Here is a 25,384-nt window from a genome sequence, read left to right on the forward strand (position 1 = left end):
GCCCCTTCGTCTGTGTCCTAATACCATCCTAACACTGAACTTGTGAGCAGAATTTGATCCATAAAAATACTCGAGCATTACTGACAAGATATTAACAAGCATTAACACTGTGAGTCTAGATGACATGCAGAGGGGTGTGGCCTCATGGACATCAGAGTGTGTCCTTAGGTGACATACAAGGAAGATTGTGACTCTGGATCGTGTGCGTGGGTCATATGATTCTACATGATGTGTGCGGGGGCTCCTGGTTGTCTACATTTTGAAGTTTGATAGCTTTAAAAATAAGAAAAAAAAATTGGGAGGCAGGTGTGACAGTACGTGTCTACAACCCCAGCCACTGGAACTGAAGGCAGCAGGCTTGATTCAAGGTTATCCTCAGCTATGGGGGCTTCAAGGCCAACTTGATCTGCAGGAGACCGTTTCTAACAACACCCCAGCTAAAAATTAAAGTTGGGGAGAAGCGAAAAAGGAAAGCCGCACATCTTTTTTTTTGGGGGGGGGGGGGGTTCGAGACAGGGTCTCTCTGTGTAGCTTTGTGCCTTTCCTGGAACTCACTTGGTAGCCCAGGCTGGCCTCGAACTCACAGAGTCAGTGTCTTGCTGCTCTTCTAGGGGACTCAAGTTCAGTTCCTAGCACCCAGGTTCAGCAATTGTAACATCTATCCACCTAAAATTCCAACTCCAGGGGATCCAACACTCTCTTATGGCGTCTATGGGCACATATATAATACTACAAAAATTTTAAAGTATACTTCTGTTAAACTTAATATCCCATGTTAGAGATTCTATTCATAGAATCAGCAAATACAATCTGCCTACCGAGTGCTGGGATTAAAGGCGTGCACCACCTCCACCCGGCTTCATCTTCTTTTGAACGACCATATTAGCATGAACTTGGTGTTTGTGAGGGCTCCAGACCCAATGTCAGTTTTCTGTCTCATTTCGTAGAGAAAACCTCTACAGCAGCTCCCTGGGAGGAGGAGTGGCTACCTCTCCAATGCTGATTGTGTTTCATGGGAAGTATTCCACCATCAACCCTCTGTGGCACATTCGGCACCTCGGTAAGTAGTGCCAGGAAGCAAGGGAGGAGGAGCACATTTCACCCAGTGACCACCACCGGCTGCCTATAGCCGAGGGCCTCAAACCCGCCGCCCCACCTCCTTAACCCTTAGGCTCAGAATCTTCAAATGCAGCTGCTCTTTAGTTGCCAGCTGGTACATTCTAGGATTCATGAAAACCTTATGAACCTGGGCTGGAGAGGTGGCTCAGCAGTTAAGAGCACTGACTGCTCTTTAAGTTCAATTCCCAGTACCTACATGACCACGCACAACTGTCTGTAATTCCAGTTCCAAGGGATCTGACACCCTCACACAGACATGCAATGCACATGAAAAAAAAAATCTATTTAAAAATAATAAAGATTCATTAAAAAAAGAAAAAAGAAAAGCTTACAGACTGATGCTTAGCATAGAACTTCCACTTTGCAATGTTCTACAGAACATCGTGGACAGAACCTACTGGTGTGTAATGGCATACAATGACCTTAGATACCTGACACTTTAATGCTGTTGGGTCAACTCTCACCATTTCCATATACAAAAATCCCACCAATAGTATCTGTAAGAAGAGCTGTGTGAAGCCGGGCTGGGAATATGGCTCAGGGCATAAAAATACTTGCCATGCAAGCATGAGAATAATCCGGATCCCCAGGACCCTTGCAAAAGCCAACAAAGCCAGCAATCCTTTGTGATCTGGAGCAGACTCAGAATCATATCTTGCGAATTACCAACTACTGACATTCGAGAAGGCCATTATCTTTCTAGGAAAATGACCCTTCTCCTCTGTAAGGTCTGGAATCAAGCAAGGTCTGTAAAGTCTGTCTATGTAGCAATGGTTTGAAAAGTGATCTGGTTTTGTTTTAGATGAGGAAGCAACAGCAGTGACAGGCTGCACTAAGTCTGAGTCTAAGCAGGAAGACTTAACGTCTATAAACAAGTTAGCTAGAAGTACTTTCGTCTCTCAGACTCTGGGGCAGTTCCACGGTGTCAAGGAGCTGAGGTGAAGTGTCTGACTGATGCCTCCTCCCAGATGTGGGCTCCTTTGTGGAGACTAACCAGCTTCTCTCCGGCAGCTGCGGCCACATCTGTGCTAATGAGTGACAAAAGCCAGGCTCTGTTGTTGCTGGCATGCAGCAACAGAACATCATTCTTTTACTCAATAGAGTTTCAGTTGTGGGAAGAAACTTAGCAGCAGAGGGTATGCATTTTTCCCCCTGCGACAGGGTTTCTCTCTGTAGCCCTGGCTGTCCTGGAACTCACTCTATAGACCGGGCTGGCTTCGAACTCACAGAGCTTCACCAGCCTCTACCTCCCGAGTGCTGGGATTCCACCCAGTGAGGATAAATTCTATGTGCATGACCTTCTCGAAGTACTGTAGAATAGTCTGAGGAATGGCAGTATTACGCTTTCTTCACTGTATAGCCCTGTGGTTTATTTACTCTATAAGCTGTGCACACTAGTATCACACCAGTGAGGTTCATCTGAGGTGTGGCTGCTAAGTGGAAACCTTTACTGTAAGCTTGTGTCCAATGTTTCCTGTAAACTATATTCACTAACAAGCCTATTCTCCTCTGCACACACTGAAGGCTGGAACCCTGATGTAAGATATTCGGAGCATTTTCTGCAGGAAGCTAAACTACTCCACTGGAACGGAAGACATAAGCCCTGGGACTTTCCTAGTGTTCACAACAACTTATGGGAAAGCTGGTTTGTTCCTGACCCTGCGGGGATCTTTAAACTCCATCACAACAGATGATGGACACACTGCGACACTTCAAGTATTCCCTGGACAAAAATGGAATCACCCTTTGCAACCTCCCCTAGTCCTGTTCTGAAGGAACAGCACCTCGGATACATAGATCTACAATGGAAGAAGCAGAAACTGCTGTTACATGTTCAACCATGGAACAAAGGCAGACCTAACTTCTTGAAGTACAAGTGGTAATTATGATTGGCCCTTCACCCTCTTCCTCTCTCTTCTTGGTGTTTTGAGACAGGGTCTCACTATGGACCCCAGGCTGGTCTGGACTTGACAATTACATCAGAAAACTTCAAAAGTCTCTAATTTTTATGGACCCCAGGCTGGTCTGGACTTGACAATTACATCAGAAAACTTTAAAAGTCTCTAATTTTTCAGTTAGGTATTTTTGTAGCTGTTCTTACTGGTTCTGATTTTGCATAAGATAGGATCTCTCTATATAGCCCTGGCTGGCTTAGAATTCACTTATCGACCAGGCTGGCCTCAGACTCAGAAGATCTACATACTTCTGCCTCCTAAGTACTGTAATTAAATGCATGTGCCACCATGCCTGGCTGCAGGGTTTTTTTTTCTCCTTAAATTTAACAGGTTGCCAGTTTTGTCCTTTATAAAAATTGAAAACTAAAAAAATATAAATATCGCTTGGTGGTGTTGCATGCCTTTGATCCCAGCTTGGGAGGTGGAGGTGGAGGCAGAGGCAGGTGGATCTCTGTTGAGTTAGAGGCCAGGCTGGTCTACAGAATGAGTTCCAGGACAGCCAGGGCTACACAGAGAAACTCTGTCTCAAGAAAACCAACAAAACACACACACACACACACACACACATCTGTACAAATAAAATATTCAATTTTTATGATTTTCCTCATGTATTACCCTACAAGTTAAATATAATAGAAAGTAAACTGTCTTCAGGTTTAAAGCAAGGAAGAATACCAAGTCTTTCTACAGAAAAGCCTGTTCCTTAAGCATAGACATTCTTAATGTTTATTGTAAAAAACCATCCAGACTTTCATATGAATTTAAAATCTCAGTATTATAATGGAGAAAAACCCATCCTGTCATGTGCAGGATACATCAACATTTGCCATGTTCAATGAAAAACACTGAGCTGTTTTGGAAGACCCTCACACCCATTCTCCAGAGTGACATAATTTAAAGGTATTTCTCTACTCAAGGAAATCTATGGGAAAGCTACAACAGTTATATACCAAAGCAATACCTAGTTACATGCTTTACATAGTCCCATGAAAAAAATAATTCAACTGGTCCTAATCCCTGATGCAAGGCACTTCAAAGCACCTGCATAAAATGTCCATGTAAACAGCAGTGCAGTACACCTTTTAAATAACATGACTCGTACACAGCTCGACTAGACGTAAAGAAAATAAAATCCATCATTGCCACAGCTAAAAGGCATGTTAAGATTCACAAGAAACTGCTTCTCTGCAGACTACTTAACCTCTGTGGAATATAAAAACCGCACAGACATTTCATACTGCAAAACCAGCATGCTCCTTGGGTATGCATCAAGTCAGAATATTCATGAGTGATCAGGATTGAATGTAATAGGTATTTCTGAATACCCAGTTTTAATATCCACCAGCCCTAATGGACTGGACTATTTGTAGCACCATGGAAAATGCATTAGAAACCACAAAGGTACACATTCCAGCCAACCTTTTCATGAGGTTCACTTAGTCCACAGTAACAAACAGTAATGACAACCATTTTTAAATTATTGTCTAATTAGTTTTAACTAGCAAGAAAAATTCTGCGTTATCTTGTACATCCCATGTACACACAGCACCAGTTTCAACAAAATTATCAAACACTTCCAGCATCTTGTTGCTCTCCCTGAAAGTTCATTTCTTACCACTTTCCAGTCAAGGATAAAATTAGAACAGTGATAAACACTGATGGGAAAATTCAGTAAAATAGACAACTGGTAAACTTAAAAGGTCTACTGTGTTCTCAGGACCCTACCAGCTCAGAACAGTTTCTGTCTCTGAGAGGACAGCACACAGGAGTGGGAGGCCGAAGGCAGGCCTTAGGCCCATCAGGTCAGGCCACACTCTGATTCTATGACTAAGCAACTGCCATATACACCACCTGGAGAGTGTGACCAGGAAGTTCTGAGTTTACGCCAGCTTCCAAAACTAACCAGACGCCACTGAGGGTAGGTTAGCTTCTTACATGGAAATCGGCACCTCTGCCTTTTGTTAGTTTCTTACTAGCATGCCCTTCTGGGGCATTAAAAGGGATCATGGCATATTTAGGTATGCACAGTCAAGAATCAACTATAAATATTCAGACTGTTGTGTTTTAAAATTACATCAAAGTAACTCCCCAAAGAAAACCAGTTTCTTCATAAATGAAATATAGTATATAAAAAGCTGGGATGATGGGTAATTCAAATACAAAACTCAGGTAGAAAACACCCTATTTTTTTCCTTCCAGACTACATACAGTTGACCCTATCATGTAACTGCTCCATATATAATTACACCACTAGCGTAAAGTACTATGAATACTAACTCTTCAGTTAGGAAACTGAGGTTCGAGGTCCTGCCAACTGCATTAAAACTGCAGCACCAAGGCAGAGCTGAGAAGCACCGTCATTAAGCATGGCTTCCTTCTTCCTGTCCGTGGGTCCCACAATTATTAAAAGACGGGATCTGGTCTGTAAATGACTGTGCCATCCACTGCCCATTCGGAACGTCACCAGGGGCCGATTCTCCTCTCAGCTCTGTACCGTCGGCTGCTGGGAAGGGAAAAAAAATATTAGTTCATTGTCAGGTTTCAATGGATCTCATCAGGAGATTTTTTTTTTTTTTCTTTTTTTTTGGAGCTGAGGACCGAACCCAGGGCCTTGTGCAAATCCCCAACCCCTCATCAGGAGATTTTTTAAAGTGCATTAAAGAATTATTAAGATACTGAGCGAGTTTTTTGTTTTTTATTTTTACATTTTATTTTATTTTTTGAGCTGAGGACCGAACCCAGGGCCTACTGAGCTAAATCCTCAAGCCATGAGCGAGTTTTTAAAAACAGTGATAAGTTTCTACTAGCTTTTCAGATCGAGGACTGAGAAATCATCATTTGTTATTCAGGGAGGGAGAAGCAAGTGGTTTAGAAGCCATGAATTAAGAAAATGATGTGCTGGACAGTGGTGGCGCACACCTTTAATCCCAGCACGCAGGAGGCAGAGGCAGGCGGATCTCTGTGAGTTTGAGGCCAGCCTGGTCTACAGAGCAAGATCTAGGACAGGAACAAAACTACACAGAGAAACCCTGTCCCCCCGGCCCCCCAAAAGTGATGTGAAAATCTTTAGTCACTTAACTACATTTTTAGATTAGTATCCCTAAATCTCCAACAATTACTTTCTTGTTCTATTACATCCCATCGTCTCCCAGTCCTCTGAAAGGAACAAATCTGGAGGGGAACATACTTAGCCCATTTGAAGGAAAGCTGCGAGGTTCACTATTAGATGGGTTCTCCCCGTACGCACTGCCATACGCTGCTTCATAGCCAGGATCATACTTTTCTTCCTTAACGGCCATCTTCTTTGCATCCTCTGTGGGGAAGGCAAAGATGACTGAAACCAACCGGTGTTGTACAGGTTTTCTAGAAGTTACGTAATTTGCTGTAGTTTCTTTTAAGACTTGTTATTCTTATTTGTGTGTGTGTGTGTGTGTGTGTGTGTGTGTGTGTGTGTGTGTGTGTGAGAGAGAGAGAGAGAGAGAGAGAGAGAGAGAGAGAGAGAGAGAGAGAGAGAGAGAGAGAGAGAGTTGCATGAGTGTATATGAATGCAGGTGACCAAGGAGGCTAGAGGGCAACGGATCCCCTGGAACTGGAATTACAGGTAGCTGTGAACTGCCTGAGGTAGGTTCTGAGAACCAAACCTGGGCTCTACCAGATCAACAAAATCTCTCCAGCCCCATTTGCTATCTTCTTACAATTCTTTGAAGCACATACTAAGTTAGCTTGTAAGAACTGGAAAACCCACCACACTCAGTCTTAGGCAGGGAGACGGTCCTTAGACCCAGAATGGGGAACCGTGGTACAAGGAGACCTGAACAGACACTAAAATCCTTTACCAGAGCATCTAGCTCCAGTAAAATCTCCCTTCTCCCTGCCTGAAAGCCACCCTCCTTTCTGTTGCGGACACACAGGTCATTAATGAGGGAAGCGAACAGTAGCAAACCTTGTGCGAGCTGCAGGTCGAACGTGTACTGCACCTCCTGGACGTCTGTGTTCCGCTCAACGCCCTTCAGCTGATCTCGTAAATCCTTCAGCTTAATGTAGTAGTGAACTTTGTCCTGGGCTCGAGGAAACTGAGCACATCTGGCACTGGAAGATGGCATGACGTAGCAGAGCTGGGATCAACAAGTTTTAAAGGTTCAGAGATCTTAACATTTGATTCAAACGACTCACACTGTGGTCAGAAAAAACTTACCTTCATTTGATATAATAACTTGATACTTAAATTAAGAGATGGCTCCCCCCAGTGTTCCTCTATCAATCAAGTCTTTTCTTTTCATAGTAAATACACACTGCACAATTCAAGAGGAACAAGAGGGTGCAGCATTTATGTGGACATTTACTCTCCCAGCTCTCTCTATTCACCTAGACAACCGCTCTCATGAGTTCCCGAGGTGTCCGTGGACAATCCAAGGCATCTAGGGTATCAACTACCCCACATCCCTTTTAATAACATACAAGCACAATGTGTTCTCCTTCCCCATACCCTGCTCTTCTCTTCACTCAACAATGTATCTCAGAGGTGTTCTGACCATATAGCAAGGCAAAAAAACACAAACAAAACAAAACAAACAAACAAGAAAACTCCTTTTAAACGAAGTTATACAGGCCTTTTATAACTTATTAACCCCAGCCAATCGTAGATTTAGGTTGTTATGAGTTCTTTTATTGACTATAGGAAAAAGCTTTATACATCATTAATTTGGAGATTTTCCCACAAGTTGGATAAAATACCAGAAGTAGCCAGGCAGTGGTGGCACACGCCTGTAATCCCAGCACTCAGGAGGCAGAGGCAGGCGGATCTCTGTGAGTTCGAGGCCAGCCTGGGATACAGAGCAAGATCCAGGACAGGCTCCAAAACTACAGAGAAACTGTCTCGAAAAACAAAAAACAAACACCAGAAGTAGATAGCTACAGGGAAAGACACATTTATCATTTTGGTTGGTGACAAATTGTCCTTCAAAGAGCAGAAGTTGCTTCTGTCCTCTCTACACACAGTGAGGCGATGAACTACTCTATCTATGGTGATTTTTAAAGTTGGTTTATCATATATTATAATTATTTTGCTTTGAGGCTTGCTCATCATATAATTATTTTGCTTTGACTGTAGCATGTTTAGAGAAATTCCTAATTGATACAGACATGCAGGTGAGTATGTTAGCATGTTTTATAACAGCACATTTTCAAGATAGTCTTCAATTAAAATGACCCCGAGTAGACTGTCTACTGGCACCAGCACACCTTTAATCCAGCACTCGGGAGGCAGAGGTGAGTGGATCTCTGTGAGTTCGAGAACAGCCTAGTCTGCATAGTGAGACCCCCCCCCCCATACAAACACACAAAGTAAAAGAAAGTAAACTGTTTTCTCTTTGAGCTAAATCACTAGCAACATCAGTAGCTGCTTAGTTTATGGTAAAAGAATACAGTGTCTAAGATAAATGCAGGGCCAAGAGGACCGCCACAGTTGCCATGGTTACTTCTTGGCTGTCAACTGACTCAGATCTACAATCACCTGTGAAGAGGCAACTTCACCTGAAGAATTATCCAGATCAAACTAGCCTGGGCCTTGCCTGTGAGCACTTTCTTATTTTGGGGTGCAGGGTGGTGGTGAAGGGGGCATGTGGTGTGTGTACACGTGGAGGTCAGAGGACAACCTCTGGGAGTCTGTTCTCTCCTTCTACAATATGTGTGTCTGGGGACTGAACTCAGGTTGTCAGGCTTGGCAGCAATGTCTTAACCCAGTCAATAACCAACCTGCCAGTCCCAGGAGGCGTTTTTCTTAACTGCTAATATATGGAAGAGCCCCACCCACTAAGAGTAGTGCCGTCCCTAGTGAGTCTGTTTTGTTTGTTTTAAGATTTAGTTTACATGCACTGGTGTTTTGCCTGAATGTATGTCTGTGTGAGGGTGCCAGATCCCCCAGAACTGGAGTTACAAACAGTTGTGAGCGGTCACGTAAGTACAGGAAATTGAACCCAGGTCCTCTGGGATAGCAGCCAGTGCTCTTAACTACAGAGCCATCTCTCCAGCCCCAGAGCCTGGGCTGCATAAGAAAGCAAGCTGAGTGAGCCAGAGGAAGCCAGGAAGCCAGCGAGCAGTGTTCTTCCAGTCTGCTTCCACTTCTGCTTCCCTTGGTGTGTGATTTGTAAGTGGAAATAAACCTCTTCTTCCCAAGCTGCTTTTGGTCACGGTGTTTCCACAGCAAGAGTACAAACTAGGATGCTAACCAATCAAGTGTTTATAGGAAAGTAGAGAGAGAGAGAGAGAGAGAGAGAGATTCGGGGCGAGACAGGGTTTCTCTGTGAGGCCCTGGCTGTCCTGAGACTCACTCTGCAGACTAGGCTGGCCTCAGAGATCCACCTGCCTCTGCGTCAGTGTGCACCATGTGGTTTTTAAAAAGCTGTGTACAGGGTCGGCCTGGTGGCGCCGGTTCTAATCCCATCATCTACTCAGGAAGCTGAAATAGAAGGATGGCAAATTCAAGGCCAGGCAGAACTATAGAGCGATTTGAAGACTACTTTGGGCAACTTAGTGAGACTCTATCTCGAAACAAAAAGTAAAAAGAAGGCTGGGGACATAGCTCAGTAGTAGTGAGAAACCCTAGGTTCAATCCTGATTACTCTGCTCCCTTCAACTGAATAATAAAAGAAAGCTGTATAGAAAACTATGTGTAAGCGGGCCAGGGTACGGCTAAGTGGCAGTAATTGCCTGACATGCACAAAGACCTAGGTTTGATCCCCAGCACAACAAGACAACCGAAAACCTATATACTTAAGTACTAAAAAAAGAAGAGCAGGGGTTGGAGATTTAGCTCAGGGGTGAGTGCTTGCCTCAGCTCCAAAAAAAGAAGAAGAGTACACAAAATTGGAACCAACTGTCTGCAGACACTCTGCAGACATTAGTTTGAAAATCACTATGGGGCTGAAGAGAGATTTCAGTGGTTAAGAGCACTGGCTGCTCTTACAGAAGACTAAGGGTTCAATTCTCAGCACCCACATGGTGGTGGCTCACAACTGTCTGTTTCTCCAGTCCTAGGAAATCTGGTGCCCTCTTCTGGCCTCCATTTGGCATTGCACACATGTGGAACACAGACATATGCAAGCAAAATACCCATACTCATAAAAGAAAAATAAATGAAATGTTAAAAAAAGAGAAAACCACAGGCTGTCTCATATCTTTGATAATGTGACAGTACCAAACAGAAGGTTGGCTGGATGTTTGTCTACCATGTATGGCTCTAAAATTATGCTGAGATTAAATATACAAATAAAGTAGTTTATTTTACCAATGAAGACTGTGTTTATATGTCGGTCTGAATTTTTAAGTAACTGCCATTGATGATATTCTGAATGTAGTGTGAGCCAGTTCCTCTGATATTTAGCTAACAAATACTTTTTTTTTTCCCCGAGACAGGATCTCTCTGTATAGCTTTGCGCCTTTCTTGGAACTCACTTGGTAGCCCAGGCTGGCCTCGAACTCACAGAGATCCTCCTGCCTCTGCCTCCCGAGTGCTGGGATTAAAAAGGCGTGCACCACCACCGCCCAGCAACAAATAATTTTAAATAAAACTCTAATTGCATCTGAAAGTGTAAGCCGATAATGATTTAAATACAACATATGGCTTTTTCACCGTAAAAATGACAATGTCTGAGACAAATGGAAAGGCCAGCTAGCTGGAAGTCCCTGTGGAGCTGGTTTACAGATGTACTTAGAGGACTTACAGTTTCTGTGTCGGGGATCTTGTGGGGCTGAAGCCCAAATTCCAAATTCTTAACCTTTACTCCAAATACTTCTTTACTGAAAATTTCATAAATACCTAAAATAGAAAACCACACACATGTTTAACACTGCCCTTGACGTTAGCAGAAAGAAGATAAAGATGTAGGAGTAAATCTTACATTTTCCATTAAACACGGCTATGCGTGGCTGATATTTCTGCAGTTTCTGCACTAGGATTCGCCCTCCTTCCCGGAATTCCTTACTGAAATTGAATGAAGAAGCATGGAGGAACGTAAACAGCAGTGTTTGCAAAAACATCACACACAGGTAGTGTTCCTAAGAAACACGAGAGCCCCACCACCACATGCTCTACAGGGGAGCCCCGCCACCAGATGCTCTACAGGGGAGCCCACCACCAGATGCTCTACAGGGGAGCTTACCACCACATGCTCTACAGGGGAGCCTCACCACCAGATGCTCTACAGGGGAGCCCACCACCACATGCTCTACAGGGGAGCCCACCACCACATGCTCTACAGGGGAGCTCACCACCACATGCTCTACAGGGGAGCCTCGCCACCACATGCTCTACAGGGGAGCTCACCACCACATGCTCTACAGGGGAGCTCACCACCACATGCTTTACAGGGGAGCTCACCACTACATGCTCTACAGGGGAGCCCACCACCACATGCTCTACAGGGGAGCTCACCACCACATGCTCTACAGGGGAGCCCACCACCACATGCTCTACAGGGGAGCCCACCACCACATGCTCTATAGCTACCTAGACAGATCCTTGCTGCCCGGTGTTGTCCTTTCTACCATGTTGGTGAATCCGATGCCATACTTCCCGGGTAAAGTGTGGTCATCCATGTGATTCAGCTGAACCTCACTCAGCCCTGACATGAACAGACACTTCCCTGTGAAAAGAAGATGCTGTCACTTCCACAGAAAGTGGAAAGCTTTTACCAGAAAATTGATGGAATAGTCTACATCCTGTTCTTAAAACTGAAGGGAGATAAAGGACTTAAAGTCTATTAAAAATCAGTGCCTAGGCCTAATACCTTATTGAGCAACGACAGCATGCTGGATATCATGCTAATCTCTGTGATTTTAGTAACTGTCATTTTCCTACAAGAGACTATTATCTTCTTTACACCGCAGCTTCAAACCGTGTTCTCACCCAGTTATTGGTAATGTCACCGTCTGCCCCCGGACGACCTCACAGACTGAATTAAAGCACCTTGAGAGTGGAGAAAACTAAGACACACTTTCTCAGAATTAAAGGGGGGGGGGGCAGTATAGTGCTGGTTTCAAAAGTATATCAGTACCTAGCCTAAACATCTGGAGTCATGTAGGTGCTGGGAATCAAACCTGGGTGCTCTGGAAGAACAGCCAATGCTCTTAACCACTGAGCCACCTCTCCAGCCCCACAATCAATACTTTTCATCTCTCCAAGGAAATAACACACATACCTAGGAACACCAATACTTTTGTCTACACCAGTGGTTCTCAACCTTCCTAATAGTTCCTCATGTTGCGGTGACCCCCAACCATAAAACTATTTTCGTTGCTACTTCATAGTTGTAATTTTGCCACTGTTATGAATTGTGATGTAAATATTTTTGGAGACAGAAGTTTGCCAAAGGGGTCACGACCTACAGGTCTACACTGTCATAGCTAAGTACTATTGTTACTGTATCTGTGGGATACACACACACACACACACACACACACCCTTCTTAAAACAAACAAACAAACAAACAAAAAAACCAAGGCCAGGCAGTGGTGGTGCTCACCTTTAATCCCAGCACTTGGGAGGCAGAGCAGGAGGATCTCTTTGAGTTCAAGCCAGCTGTCTATATAGTAGTTTCTGAACAGGATTACATAAAGAGACTTTGTCTCAATTTTCTTTTTTAAAGTAATAACAATAATAAATAAATACCTAAAACCTTGAAAACATTTTGAGCAAAGAGAAAGCCGGTAGGGAGGTCAGCCAGGTGTAGAATATATGCTTAGCATGCTCGAAGGCCTGGGCTTGATCCCCAGCTCCACAGAAACCATCACAAAGTACTGTCTCCTGCCCTTCTGCTCCCTAGCATACAAAAATGTGAACAATGGTACACCACTTCAGACCCCTGACCTGCATGTGTAGACTCAGAGAAACGTGCAATCTGAGTACATTTTATTTGTATCATTCTCATAACTGTACAACTCTAATGAATCCTAAAGAAAGATCTCATTCTAAGAGTGCCTTTTCAGAAGTAGACACTTACAGAAATGGTTTCCAGGTCCAGGGTAATGATGCCCTTTGTAAGCAGCCATTAATCCTGGGTTAATGCCGATCTGTAAAACAGAATAATTAACTAGTTTTAGCTTTAACACAGACAAATATCACATTTTATTTCGTATGCAAAATCCAGATGAAAGGCCGGCTGTTCTGTTACCACCACATCCCCTACACTATGTAGTATACTAAATTATTTTCTGTTTTTCTTTAAAAAAAAATTCTCTATTAAAAAATAAAATAAAACAAGCAGGGGCTGTCTGTGACTCTTTTGCCCACTTGTGGACCCTTTGCCTCCTACTGCGCTGCCTCGTCCAGCCCAGATGTGATGGCATGTGCCGGGTCTTATTGTAGCGTGTTATGTCATGTTTGGTTGATGTCCCCCAGGAGGCCTGTTCTTTTCTGAGGGGAGGTGGAGATGGGGTGGGTCTGGGGGGGGGGAGGCTTGGGGGGGGGGGAGGGAGAGGAAACTGTGGTCTAGATGTAATATGTAAGAATGAAAAAGGAAAAAAAGAGAGCCAAGCTGTGGTAGCACATGCCTTTAGGGAGGCAGAAGTGGCAGGTGGACCTCTGAGTTTGAGGCCAGCCTGGTCTACAGAGCGTGTTACAGAACAGCCAGGGCTACACAGAGAAACCCTGTCTCGAAAAACAGAAAAAAAGAACAGGTAGACGATTTGATAAGAAAAGAGACGAGGAAGGAAGGAGAAGAGGGTACCTGGTGGTAAACACAAAGTGCATCGTGTACATGTACGGAACAGTGAAGCCTAGTATGTGGTGCAATTACCTGCTAAAAAATGGAAGAAGTTAGCCGTAAGCCTTAGGGCTTTTATACAGGAGTGGCAAATAAAATGGAATTGATTATAACTGTGGTAGCATAGAGAAACTCCTTTCTAAAATTTGCTGCTATTTTCAAATACTCAACTGGACCTCTACTGAGGCAGGCTGCCTGCAGTCAGGAAAGATGCAGGTCTTCCAGCAGCCAGTCTGAGCCATGTCCTGCCAGCATCCCAAGAAGTAACTTTCTCTCCAGAATGCCTACACAGCTGTCCACTGACGCTCACTAGGTTCTAGTGTTTCTTACATTGTAGACAGAAGCTCAAATACTGTCAGGCTGGATGTGGTGGCACAGGCTTGTAATAGTCAGAGGCACCAGGATTGCTACAAGTTTGAGGCCAGCCAGGGCTACACAGTGAGTATATTTCAAAATACCAAAAAAGCAGAAACAATCCAGGACCATCATTTACTGAGTACTACCAACTATCACACAATCTAAGTGGTTCACATGGGTTCAAGTGCAACCCTGTGAGGGAGGCATTCACACGTTTTATCAATGAAATACTATAAAGATGAAGGCCTGCCCAGGGCCTTCCCTTGTTGGAAGGTTTGAACCCAGGCAGGTCCCAACCTCAGGTTCACCTCTTATTCACTCCCACATAACACCACCTCAGGAAGATAACACCATTCACCCCCAGAAGGGTCTCAGAAACCCTCTTTTCAAAGAATGCTATTTTTAAGGACCACTGCTAAGTTAATCCTCTAGTGACATTTACTGTCTACCAAGGACAAAAATTCTTACAATCACAATGTCCAGATTGAAGGTCAAAATGTCAGGGAGAGTCTTGGTCAGAAGCTCCGCTTCAGAAACGCCATTGAAACGGTCCACTTTTCTTTTCACTTTAAAGGTGTCAGTGATTTTTTCTTGCTTCTCTTTTGATTTTGTGGACTTGCCAGATTTTTTTGGCTCAGCAGGCTTTTTGGGTTCCACTGGGTCCTTGGGTTCTGATGCTCTGGTTTTCCTTTTCCTTCTTTTTGGTGCCTCTGAAACACAGTGATTTCCAGAATGTGGCTGGAGAAAACTTTAGTTTAGAAACTGCAGGAGACTCCACAGCAGTCGCCCTAGGAACACCCATGTTATCGGATTCCAGTTCCGCCCTTGTATTTCCCAACACCGGGCTGTGAAGTGTCCCCTCCTTTCCCTCCATCTAGGCACACGTGACAGTCACAGGATGACCTCCTGTACAATCTCACTTGGCTTCCTGCTTTCTCCAGGGATCTACGAACCACTTTATAGGAATTCAGTCAGTACATGAATAATTAAAAAAACAAAATTTTGAACAAGGCCAGACAAGGTGGTGCACATCTTTAATTCCAGCATTCAAGAGGCAGAAGCAGGCAAAGAATTTCTATGAGTTCAAGGTCAGCCTGGTCTACAGTGAGACCCTGTCCTCAAAGGGAGAGGTTTTAACTCACTACTGACTGAAGGATGTGTGTTGAGGGCGACTCTGGCCATTAGAGTGTGTAACACCACCTGTCATTTCTGCCTGACAGTCCTGACGGTCAAGTGTCTCTTGACAATGCTAATGTCTCCTGAGGCTGAGAAACACAGACTTACGGTTACTCAACAGGGACCCTTGGTTCCCTCATCCTTAATTCCTGGAATGCTTTCCTGTTTTCTCAGGCTTCTGTCCCACTCTACTATGTATCTTCCCACCAAGCCTGGAAGGCTGCTTCAGCCGCTCCCTACCAGGGCTCTACCACCACAGACCAGCAGCTGTGGAAGCCGGCTCCCCGTCGGCAATCAGAAGTGAGGCAGGAGGCAGCTCCAGCTGATAAATTAGGTGCAGCCCTGGAACTACACACCAGCTACGAGCACATTCCTAATATAAACACTGCTGCTGCCACCTCTTCAATCTTCTGGCTTCTTTATCTCAGTGTGTGGCACTTCCTGCAACCAACTGCACACGTCAGAAATCTCAGACTGCTTTGGAAAATGCTTGGGTTTGTCACCAAAGACTCCTGTGTTTGGATGCTTCGTCCCACAGTAGCTGTGGAACTGTTAAGAGGTGGGGCCATGCCGGGCGGTGGTGGCGCACGCCTGTAATCCCAGCACTGGGGAGGCAGAACCAGGTGGATCTCTGTGAGTTCAAGGCCAGCCTGGGCTACCAGGTGAGTTCCAGGAAAGGCACAAAGCTACACAGGGAAACCCTGTCTCAAAAAAAGAAAAAAAGAGGTGGGGCCATGCAAGGTTCCTGGGGTTAACTGGGGGAATGCCTGTAGCTGTGGCTTCCTGTCTGGGGATGGGATTCTCTCTCACATTAACTTCTGCCGCTGTGGTGCCAGCTGCCAGGTCTTCCCTAGAGCTGAGCAAATGCTGGTGCTGTGCCCCTGAACCTTCAGAACTGTGCACAAACCCGTTCTCAGAGCTGGAGAGATGGCTCAGTGGTTAAGAGTTGGCTGCTCTTGCACAGGACCTGGCGCTCACATGGCAGCTCACCACCATCTCGAATTCCAGTTCCAAGGGATCCCACACCCTCTTCTAGCCTCCAAAGGTACCAGTCATGTAAGTAGTGCACAGACAATGCATGGAAAACACCCATACACATAGAACATTGAAAAATCAAAACCACGCAGGGCAGTGGTGGCGCACGCCTTCAATCCTAGCACTTGGGAGGCGGAGGCAGACAGATCTCTGTGAGTTTGAGGCCAGCCTGGTCTACAGAGATCCAGGACAGCCTCCAAAGCTACACAGAGAAACCCTGTCTTGGGGGGGGGGGGTCAAACCCACACTTCTAAAAAATGTCACTCAGGGCTAGGGATATAGCTCAGTGGTTAAGAGCACATCGGCTGTTCTTCCAGGACCCAGGTTCTATTCCCAGCACTCACATGGCAGCTCACAACGGTCTGTAACTCCAGTTCCAGGGATCTAATGCCCTCTTCTGGCCTCTGTGGGTACCAAGTACACATGTGCATAGACATACACACAGGCAACACACACATAAACATAAACATAATAACAATAAAAAGGGGCATCAGGATCATGATGGGGAAACCTACAGAGACGACCAAACCAAACTAGTGGGAACTCATGAACTTTAGACCACCAGCTGTGGAGCCTCTGGGGGACTGGACTAGGCCCTCTGCATAAGTGAGACAGTTGTGTAGCTTGATCTGCTTAAGGGGCCCCCTGGCAGAAGGACCAGGGTCCATCCCTGGTGCATAAACTGGCTTTTTTGGGCCCACTACTCATGGTGGGACACATTGCACAGCCTATTCAGGTGACCCGCCTCTGCTGACTCCCGACGTGGGTTTCGAGGGAAGGCTGGGGGCAGGGGGATGAGGGGAGAGAGGGGGATGTGTGGTCAGCATGTAAAATGAAAAAAGAAAAACCCACAATAAAAATGTCGTCATGGACTACAACAGCTTACCTTCGATTCTCCTCCTTCTCCCTCAGCATCCACATGAAATTTATTAACTAGAGCCAAGTGAGTCTACCTCGAGTATTACCCAACTCTCCATGCTCTCCAATATTCTCCATACCCTCCCCAGCTTACAGGAAGTGCTAAGCCACGCCCTGCCTTCAAGCCTGTCTTGTTCTTAATACAGCCTCCAGACCGACTTTAAAATGCCCATTTAAGTCACTTCTTTGCTCCCAATCTCTCAACAGCTCTCTATTGCTTTGGGAATAGAAGGTGCACTCCTCAGGGCCAACACAGCCTGACTCCTTGTCTGGCGCCATTTCTCACCCTTTCCTTCTAGACACCCACTATCACTCAGGTTTCTGGCTGCCATGCCCACCTCTGATCCCTCCGCTGGCACCTTCCCTTCCCTGTTATTCATGGGCTGTCATCCATCCTCGACATTCAGAGCTCGTGTTAGCAGTCTGCTGCCGAGCCCTTGGACCAAGTTCAATGCTAGTGCTAAGGTCTCAGGTCGCCATCTTGTGCCCCCCCCCCCCCCCCCCCCAGCACTTGGTGTGCAGATGTGGAACATTACTAACCACTTTACCAGGGGAGGAGGCATTCAGGGGCGGGCCCCCCGGTTTTAAAGCAGCGTGGTAAGAACTACCTGGTGCAGGCTCCTCCTGGGCACGAGCTTCTGCTGGCATCTGCTCTTCAGTTGTGACTGCCATGTTAGGGGCTTCAGCCATCATTTGTTGAAATGGAAATGAATAGAAAGCTTGAACTTGCTCCAGCGAATAGCTGAAAGAACAATTAGGTACAAGTTGTGAGTTTAAATGATCAGGTGTACAAGTCTTCAGAACCAACCATTTTATAGCTGGACGGTAGTCATTATTCAAAGATAACAGGAGAAGGACGGCCTCCTCTCCAATGCACAGTCTTCCCTGACCTTTACCAAGCACTCACTACACAAACGTTAACACTTACAGTGTGTGGTGGCCTGATGTGCCACCAATGAAACCTGCCAGTCCTCTCAAGGTGCCTACACTATCCCTGAAACAAGATCACAGGAACCTTTTATAGATAGTCCTGAAGGGCTGTCAGTCCATATGAACTAAAAACATTCACAAATACAATGCAAATGTGCAATACACACAATGCATGGTCCCACAAACACTACTTCCCGTCCTGGCACAAGCACCCCCCAGCCTAACAGTGTAACTTAGCTTTCCTTTCGGGTTGTGTGTGTGTGTTGTTTTGTTTTTGTTTGTTTTCGAGACAGTTTCTGAGTAGCCCTGGCTATCCTTGAACTGGGAGATCCACCTGCCACTGTCACCCAAGTGCTGGACTCATGGCGTGTGCCACCATCGCCTAGCTCTTTGTGTGTGTTTACTACTTGGAGAGAAGTCACACTTTCTGTGGCAAGACACTCTGCTTAGCAGCTTTCTTTCTCACTGTCTTTCAGGGAAAGAAATCAGCTCAGAAAGCAAGAGACAGGGGCTGGAGAGACATGGCGGAGCACTCACTGCTCTTTGAGGATCCAGGCTCATTCCCAGCACCCCTATCAGGCAGCTATCAATCCCCTGGAACTCTAGTTCCAGTGGACTGCACACCCTCTTCCAGAATTCCATACGCTTCTGCACAGAGACGGTGCACAGTCTCATCTACTCACAAACACGCATAAATAAACAAGTAAAGGTCAAATGAGCCAATTCTGTAATTAGTCATATCTCACTAAAATACCAAGTTAAAAGGTAATTTTTAACTGCCATGCAGTGGTGGCACACACCTTTAATTCCAACACTCGGGCAGCAAGGCAGGCAGATCTCTTGAGTAGCAGGCCAGCCTGGTCCACAGAGTTCCAGGATAGCCAGGGCTACACAGAGAAACCATGTCAAACACCCCCGCCCCATAAAAGGTAACAGCAGATTTTCCCACACCGCCTAGCTGTGAGAGTTCTGCCCCCATAGATCTTTGTTTACTCCCCTGGGAACACCTTCCCCAGCTCAGTCCATCTGAGAGCACCATGCTGACAGCCTCATCTGCTCTGAGACTTCCTGCCCAGCCCACTGATGAGAGTGACAGAAATCCTCTGGATGTTGACTATTGCTTCTCTGTCCCTGCTTGGAACCCTAAGCTATCACACAAGGCCTGGAAGAGCACTCTTGAGCAGCACTGTATGGACTCCCCCGGTTCTGTTCAATCTGGAAACCAACTTCAATTCCTCAGCACGGGTCACAGAAGGGATACAGCCTAACAGACTACTCGTGAGAACACAGCTAGAGTGCTGCACGCTCAAAGACCACAGGGGCCCAATGCCAGCGAATAGGCACCTTGTCTTCAAGGAGGGATGCAGGAGAGAAGGGTCGGCACCAGTGAGGAAAAATAGTAACTATTCTTTAAAACACATACATGAACCTGGTGGTGGTGGTGCAGCCTTTAATGCCAGCACTCGAGAGGCAGAGGCAGGAGGGTCTCTGTGACTTTGAGGACCAGGCTATACAATTAAAACAAACAAAAAACCAAAAGTGTGTGCACGCCCTGGGTTCAATCCTCAGCTCAAAAAAAAAAATACTGTTCTCAAATTACATAACGACTCAATAACTACTGTCATAAACATGAGAAAATACTATGCAGCTACTAAAAGCTAACTGGCACTATGTAAAACTACAGAAAAAATGATTATCTATTTAAACTATTTCTGTGTGGGCTTTTTGTTGTTTGAAACAAGGTCTCATGTAATCCCAGCTGGCCTGAATTCTACGTAGCTCAAGGTGAACTTGAACTCCTGATCCTCCTGCCTCTATTTACCAAGTACTGGGATTATAGGCATGCATGATCATGCCTGGCCATGAGAAGTAAATGTGGCATCATGTGACTAGCTTCCCAACACCCCAAACAAAGAAAGGTGGAATATAACATTGTTTACGCAGGAACATGTGGAGGCCAGAGGTCAGTATCAGGCATCACCCTGGAGTACTCTCTAGCCTAGTTTTTCTGACAGGGTCTCACTGAACCTGAGGCTCCCAGACGAGCCAAACCAACCAACCAGCGAACCACAGAACACCTCTTCCTCCTCTGTGGAGGAAAAACAGGCACACACCCGGATTTTCACATTGGTATTGCAGCAAACACCTTACCAAGTAAGCCATCCCCCCAGTTCCATAACAGTCTCTTGTTGTTGTTGTTTGGTTGGTTTCTTGGGTTTTGTTGCTGTTTTGTTTTGTTTGTTTTTCTTTCTTAAGACAGGGTTTCTCTGTGTATCCCTGGCTGTCCTGAAACTCACTCTGTAGACCAGGCCGGCTTCAAACTCAGAGATCTGCCTGCCTCTGCCTACATAACATTGTTACTTGGCAGAAGAAAGCAGTACATGTACACAAAAACCTTCTTAAACTTGAATGCTAAAAAACCAGAGTTCTGGATAACCTAATGTTCTATTATTGAACGGTAGTTAAAGTTGCAAATGGCACAAATTGCTTCAAGTTGTTTAAACTATTTTCTTGAATCTTCAGAAGATTTATTTGTACCTATGCTTGTCTACAGGAGTTCATGTGCATGTCATGCGTGTGATGTCTGTGGAGGTCGGTGCCCCCGTAACTGGAGTTATAGGCAGTTATGAGCCACCATGTTCATGATGGGGGAGAAACTCATGTCATCTGCAAGGGCAGCAAGTGTTCCTAACTGCTCAGTCGTCTTTCTAACTCCCTGCTCAAAAGATCTAAGAAATATCTGTCTCACACGAGCATACACACACACACACACACACACACACACACACACACACACACACACAATTCTGCAGTACTCCTCATAAGTCTCCAGGAGAGGGGTAGCCACAGAGAGATCTGAGTCGTCATCCCTGCTGTCCAGCTTTCCCTCCCTCACCACACTAATGAAGAATTAGATTTAGCAGCCTCTATACTACATAGGACTAAATCTGTTGAGATCTGAACAGACCCTGTATTTGTTCCTTTCCTGGTCGGTGTGGCCAATACCTTGGAGAAGGCACCTTAATGGAAGAAGAGCTTATTCCTATCCCAGCTCAAAAGAACACAGTCCACCAGGCTGGGGAAGGTGTGGCTTGTTCCTATGCCCAGTTCAGAAGAACACAGTCCACCGGCTGGGGAAGGTGTGGCAGCCAGAGCCACTTGGTCCATGGTGCTGATCAGGAAGGGACAGGGTTTCTCTTTGTAGTTTTGGTGCCTGTCCTGGATCTCACTCTGTAGACCAGGCTGGCCTGGAACTCAGAAATCTGCCTGGCTCTGCCTCCCGAATGCTAGGATTAAAGGCGCGCGCCACCACCGCCCAGCAAATGCTTTCTTTTATGAAAGGTGGTCATGGTGTCCCTTCACAGCAATCAAACAGTAACTAAGACAAATGTATATACCTTGTTTTCACTTAGTCTTTAAACTTAGCTGTAAATTACATCCCTTGAGCAATGCAGTAGAGAGACACAGAATTTTATACATAACACTGAAGACACCTGTGGATTTCCATGTCTTAGGTGTGTACTGTCCTTTTAAACCAAGCACTGCTCTGCCATGCGTGGGCCAGTGACATGGTTCAGCAGGCAAAGGTACTTGCCACCAAGACTGACAGCCTGAGACTGGCATCTGGAACCCACAAGGGGAAGGAGAAAATAAACTCCAGAAAATTGTCCTCTGACCTCCATATTGGTTGGGGCTGTGAAACATGGGTATCCCCATATATAAACATGCATGAGTGAATGAGCACGCACACGAAGTACAATGCTTAAAATAAAATAAGTGCGTACGTACAATCCCTTATCACTACCTAACAAGCTTACTAAATCTGCTTTGCTCTTTCTCATCCTGACATCCTGACATTCTTTTGTGTAGTTCAGTCCAAGATCAGCTTCCCTGAGCAGGTCTGCAAAGGGAAAGTCCTCTGACAGGGCCACCACATTCCAAGCAGCTCCTCAGGGGAACATCTCTGGAAACACTCTAAAGACTGATTCGGACGTGTGTCTTCTAGGTGTCTCCAAGTCAAGGTGTGATGAACTATTACAGGCTGTGTGAAACTTCAAAGCTTGAGAGGTCGTCCCGTTCTCTTTTCTTCCCTTATCTGCTGGTCTAAACTGCTCCCCACTGCCTCTTTCCTTCTCATGATGCTTCTCCTAGACCCTTCTCCACCCACTCCTATTTACTTCCTGTTCCCAGGACTGGTTCTTACTGCTGCCCATGGTCTCTACACACACACACACACACACACACACACACACACACACACATACACACACACAGCTGATTAAGAGGTCTGTGAAAAGTCACCACATTGTACACCTGCAATCCCAGCACTCAGAAAGCAGAGGCAGGGGGATGAACATAAGTTTGAGGTCTGCCTGGGGCTACAAAGCAAGACTGTCTCAAAGATTAAAAAAAAAAAAAAAGTATAGTTAAACAATTCAGATCTGTTGTGTTTTAAATCTTTACAGATTTCTCTAGAAACAACGAGGAACTCCTTTACTTTTCAGTTATTTTACACTATTTTAAGGGTCCAGGGTGCCATTTGCTAAATACCTTTAGTTATCTCACTTGAACAAATACAGTCACACTGAATACTCACAAAGCAATGACCTGTGCTAATGGGCACTGTGAAGGGGCACCACATACAAGTCTGCTGCTGACTGCTTGTGTGCACGTGACTGCATTAGTTACGACAGGCAGTGAGCACAAGGACTTAGGACCAACCAGAATTTCCAGTTCAAACCAGGCCAGGTAGTAAAGGCCCATAATCCCAGCCATTGGGGAGGCTGGGGCAGAAGGCTCATAACTTAAGGTCCATCTAAGCTTACAGACTGATCCAAGGATAGCCCAGGTAACACAGCAAAAACGTTTCAAAATAAAAACCAAGATTATGGTTGGGGGCATGGTTCTGTGGTAAAGTGTTTACCCCCAATACTAGAGGCTCTGGACTCAACCCCCAACCACATCCTCCCAAATAATAATAATCCGGGTTCATTTTAACATCACTTCAATAGTATGACATCAAGGTCCCCCCCACCTACACTATTTGGTCTTGGGTAGAAGTGTGTGTGTGCATGTAGCACACACACACAAACCAAATACATCAAATACAGCATCCGCATGAAATTGAGTGGTTAGTTAGATTCTTTCCAGAGACAAACTACACAACCTATTATATAAAAACTGCCGATGTGCCTTACTCTTATTTTTTTCTGAACTTCCATATAAGACTTTGCCTTGTTTTGTTAATGAATCTCTATTCCATTCACTTAGCATTTATTTATGTAGACTCTGATTCAATCAGTTCTACAAACCCCTCTGCAAGGTGGGCTGGGACACTCTTCACCAGCAGGCCACTGGCACCCTGCAATTGGTAAACTGTTGAGAAACAGAGTTGGGGTCAGATCTACACGCCCTGTCAGCAGAGACCCCTCTGCAGAGTGCCCTTGAATCTTCCAGTTGAAAACCAGGCTTTCATTTCACTGCCACAAACTGCCATCAGCCCCCATCAACCCACTCACAGAGATGTAGGATGGCACAGCTGTCAAAAAGGGAGGCGGACTAAAGACAGAGGCCTTGCCTAAGTCCAGTGTCCATTCGCCACTGAGAGGCCCGCTAATTCTTCACCAGGCCTAATAGTAAGCCAGCATTCCGTTTACCTGAAGGACCTGACAACTTGTTTTTCTTATTTCGGTTTCGTGAAGAGTTTAAATCTCCAAACTTATACTTTGCCGACACCCCCTGACATCCTCAGCACCCCTCAGGGGCAATGTTAAAGACCATCCCAGGGCCACCGGAAAGGCACAATCTCTGGATTGCCGTCCTTGCGCGTTAGACACACACACACACACACACACACACACACACACACAAAGGCACAACCTCTAGATTGCCGTCCTTGCGCGTTGTATATACACACACACACACACACACACACACACACACACACACACACACACGGAAAGGCACAACCTCTAGATTGCCGTCCTTGCGCGTTGTATACACACACACACACACACACACACACGGAAAGGCACAACCTCTGGATTGCCGTCCTTGCGCGTTGTACACTCACACACACACACACAAAGGCACAACCTCTAGATTGCCGTCCTTGCGCGTTGTACACACACACACACGGAAAGGCACAACCTCTGGATTGCCGTCCTTGCGCGTTATGCTCGCGCACACTCCACAGCAAGAGCACCCACCCGGGGAACCTCCACAGGGCACCCGCTCCATCGTTCCAGTTCCCGCCGATCGAGGCCGCCGTGGCCGTGCACAGCGCCTTTCAAAGCTCGCGGGTACGGGAGGGAGCCCGAGGACCCGCGCGGGTGCGGAGGGGCTGGGGGAGGGGAGGGCGCGCGGGCCGCAGCGCGCACGCGCAGGCCGGCCTTTGTGCGGGCCGCGGCCCCGACCGACCCGGGCCGCCAGCGTCCGCGTTACCTGCGCGCGCCCTCCGCGTCCATGGCGGCGCCGCTGCGGGGGCGGCCGCTGCTGCCGGGCCCACGGGCGGCCCGCTCTGCCGCTCGGCGCGCGGACTCACCGCACGATCGGGGGCGGCCGGCGGACGGACGGCGCTGGCCTCGGCCCCTCCCTCGCCGCTACATCACCAGGCGCACTTCCGTCCCCCTCCGGGGAGGCTCGCCGTCACGTGACGCGGGCCGTGCCAATGGGGTCCCCCCGCCTCTCGGGGCGCCCGGTCCACCGCCTAGCCTTTCGGGAAACGGGGAGGACCAGGAGGTGGCCGGGGGCAGCGCCCGGCCGACGTCAGCTTTGGTGGGCTCTGGGGTTTCCGGTTAGGCGGCGGCCTTTGGGGATGTTGCAGGTGGACGGGAATGCCGGGTGGCAAATGCATGTCTTCCCACCCCAGGTTTTGTGCAGACTGGAAACTCGGCCTGTCGTGGCCCGGCGTGGCGGCGCACGCACTTTCCCGAAAAGCGCAAAAAGCAGGCGGATCTGAGTTCGATGCCAGCCTGATGTACAGAGCGAGTTTCTGGACAGCCGGGGCTACGCACAGAAACCCTGTCTCGAAAAACCAAAATAATGTTAAATGAATTAAAACTGTACCTTAACCAAAACAAGAAAACTGCCTTTATTGTCATTTTCTGTGATGGGGACTAAGGAATTTCTGTT

General features: G+C 46.4%; 2 protein-coding genes across 6 annotated transcripts in view; one reads left to right on the forward strand and one right to left on the reverse strand.

Annotated features, from left to right (window-relative positions):
* The window catches only part of Glt8d2 (glycosyltransferase 8 domain containing 2), a 42,851-nt gene extending 39,560 nt beyond the window's left edge, over positions 1 to 3,291 (forward strand). For all 3 annotated transcript variants that reach the window (XM_036169903.1, XM_036169904.1, XM_036169905.1), the window contains exons 9-10: positions 948 to 1,060; positions 2,644 to 3,291. In XM_036169903.1, coding sequence (XP_036025796.1) covers positions 948 to 1,060; positions 2,644 to 2,813 — 283 coding nt within the window. In that variant the 3' untranslated portion in view covers positions 2,814 to 3,291. The remainder of the gene's footprint in view (positions 1 to 947; positions 1,061 to 2,643) is intronic.
* Positions 3,292 to 3,777: 486 nt separating this feature from the next.
* Positions 3,778 to 24,873, reverse strand: Tdg (thymine DNA glycosylase). 3 transcript variants are annotated; one of them, XM_036170036.1, is made up of 10 exons: positions 24,695 to 24,873; positions 17,929 to 18,062; positions 14,660 to 14,901; positions 13,073 to 13,142; positions 11,581 to 11,716; positions 10,973 to 11,055; positions 10,796 to 10,890; positions 7,018 to 7,189; positions 6,262 to 6,387; positions 3,778 to 5,574 (listed from the first exon to the last, which is right to left on the reverse strand). In XM_036170036.1, the coding sequence occupies exons 1-10, from the start codon at positions 24,715 to 24,717 to the stop codon at positions 5,435 to 5,437; spliced, it is 1,221 nt and encodes a 406-aa protein (XP_036025929.1). In that variant the 5' UTR covers positions 24,718 to 24,873; the 3' UTR covers positions 3,778 to 5,434. The 3 variants fall into 3 exon arrangements, with proteins under 3 accessions (XP_036025929.1, XP_036025928.1, XP_036025930.1); XM_036170035.1 differs by having other exon boundaries at positions 3,778 to 5,577; XM_036170037.1 differs by lacking the exon at positions 24,695 to 24,873 and adding an exon at positions 24,460 to 24,662 and having other exon boundaries at positions 3,778 to 5,577.
* Positions 24,874 to 25,384: the final 511 nt, after the last annotated feature.

Source organism: Onychomys torridus, chromosome 20, assembly GCF_903995425.1.
Source record: "Onychomys torridus chromosome 20, mOncTor1.1, whole genome shotgun sequence".
Taxonomy (NCBI): Eukaryota; Metazoa; Chordata; class Mammalia; order Rodentia; family Cricetidae; genus Onychomys; species Onychomys torridus.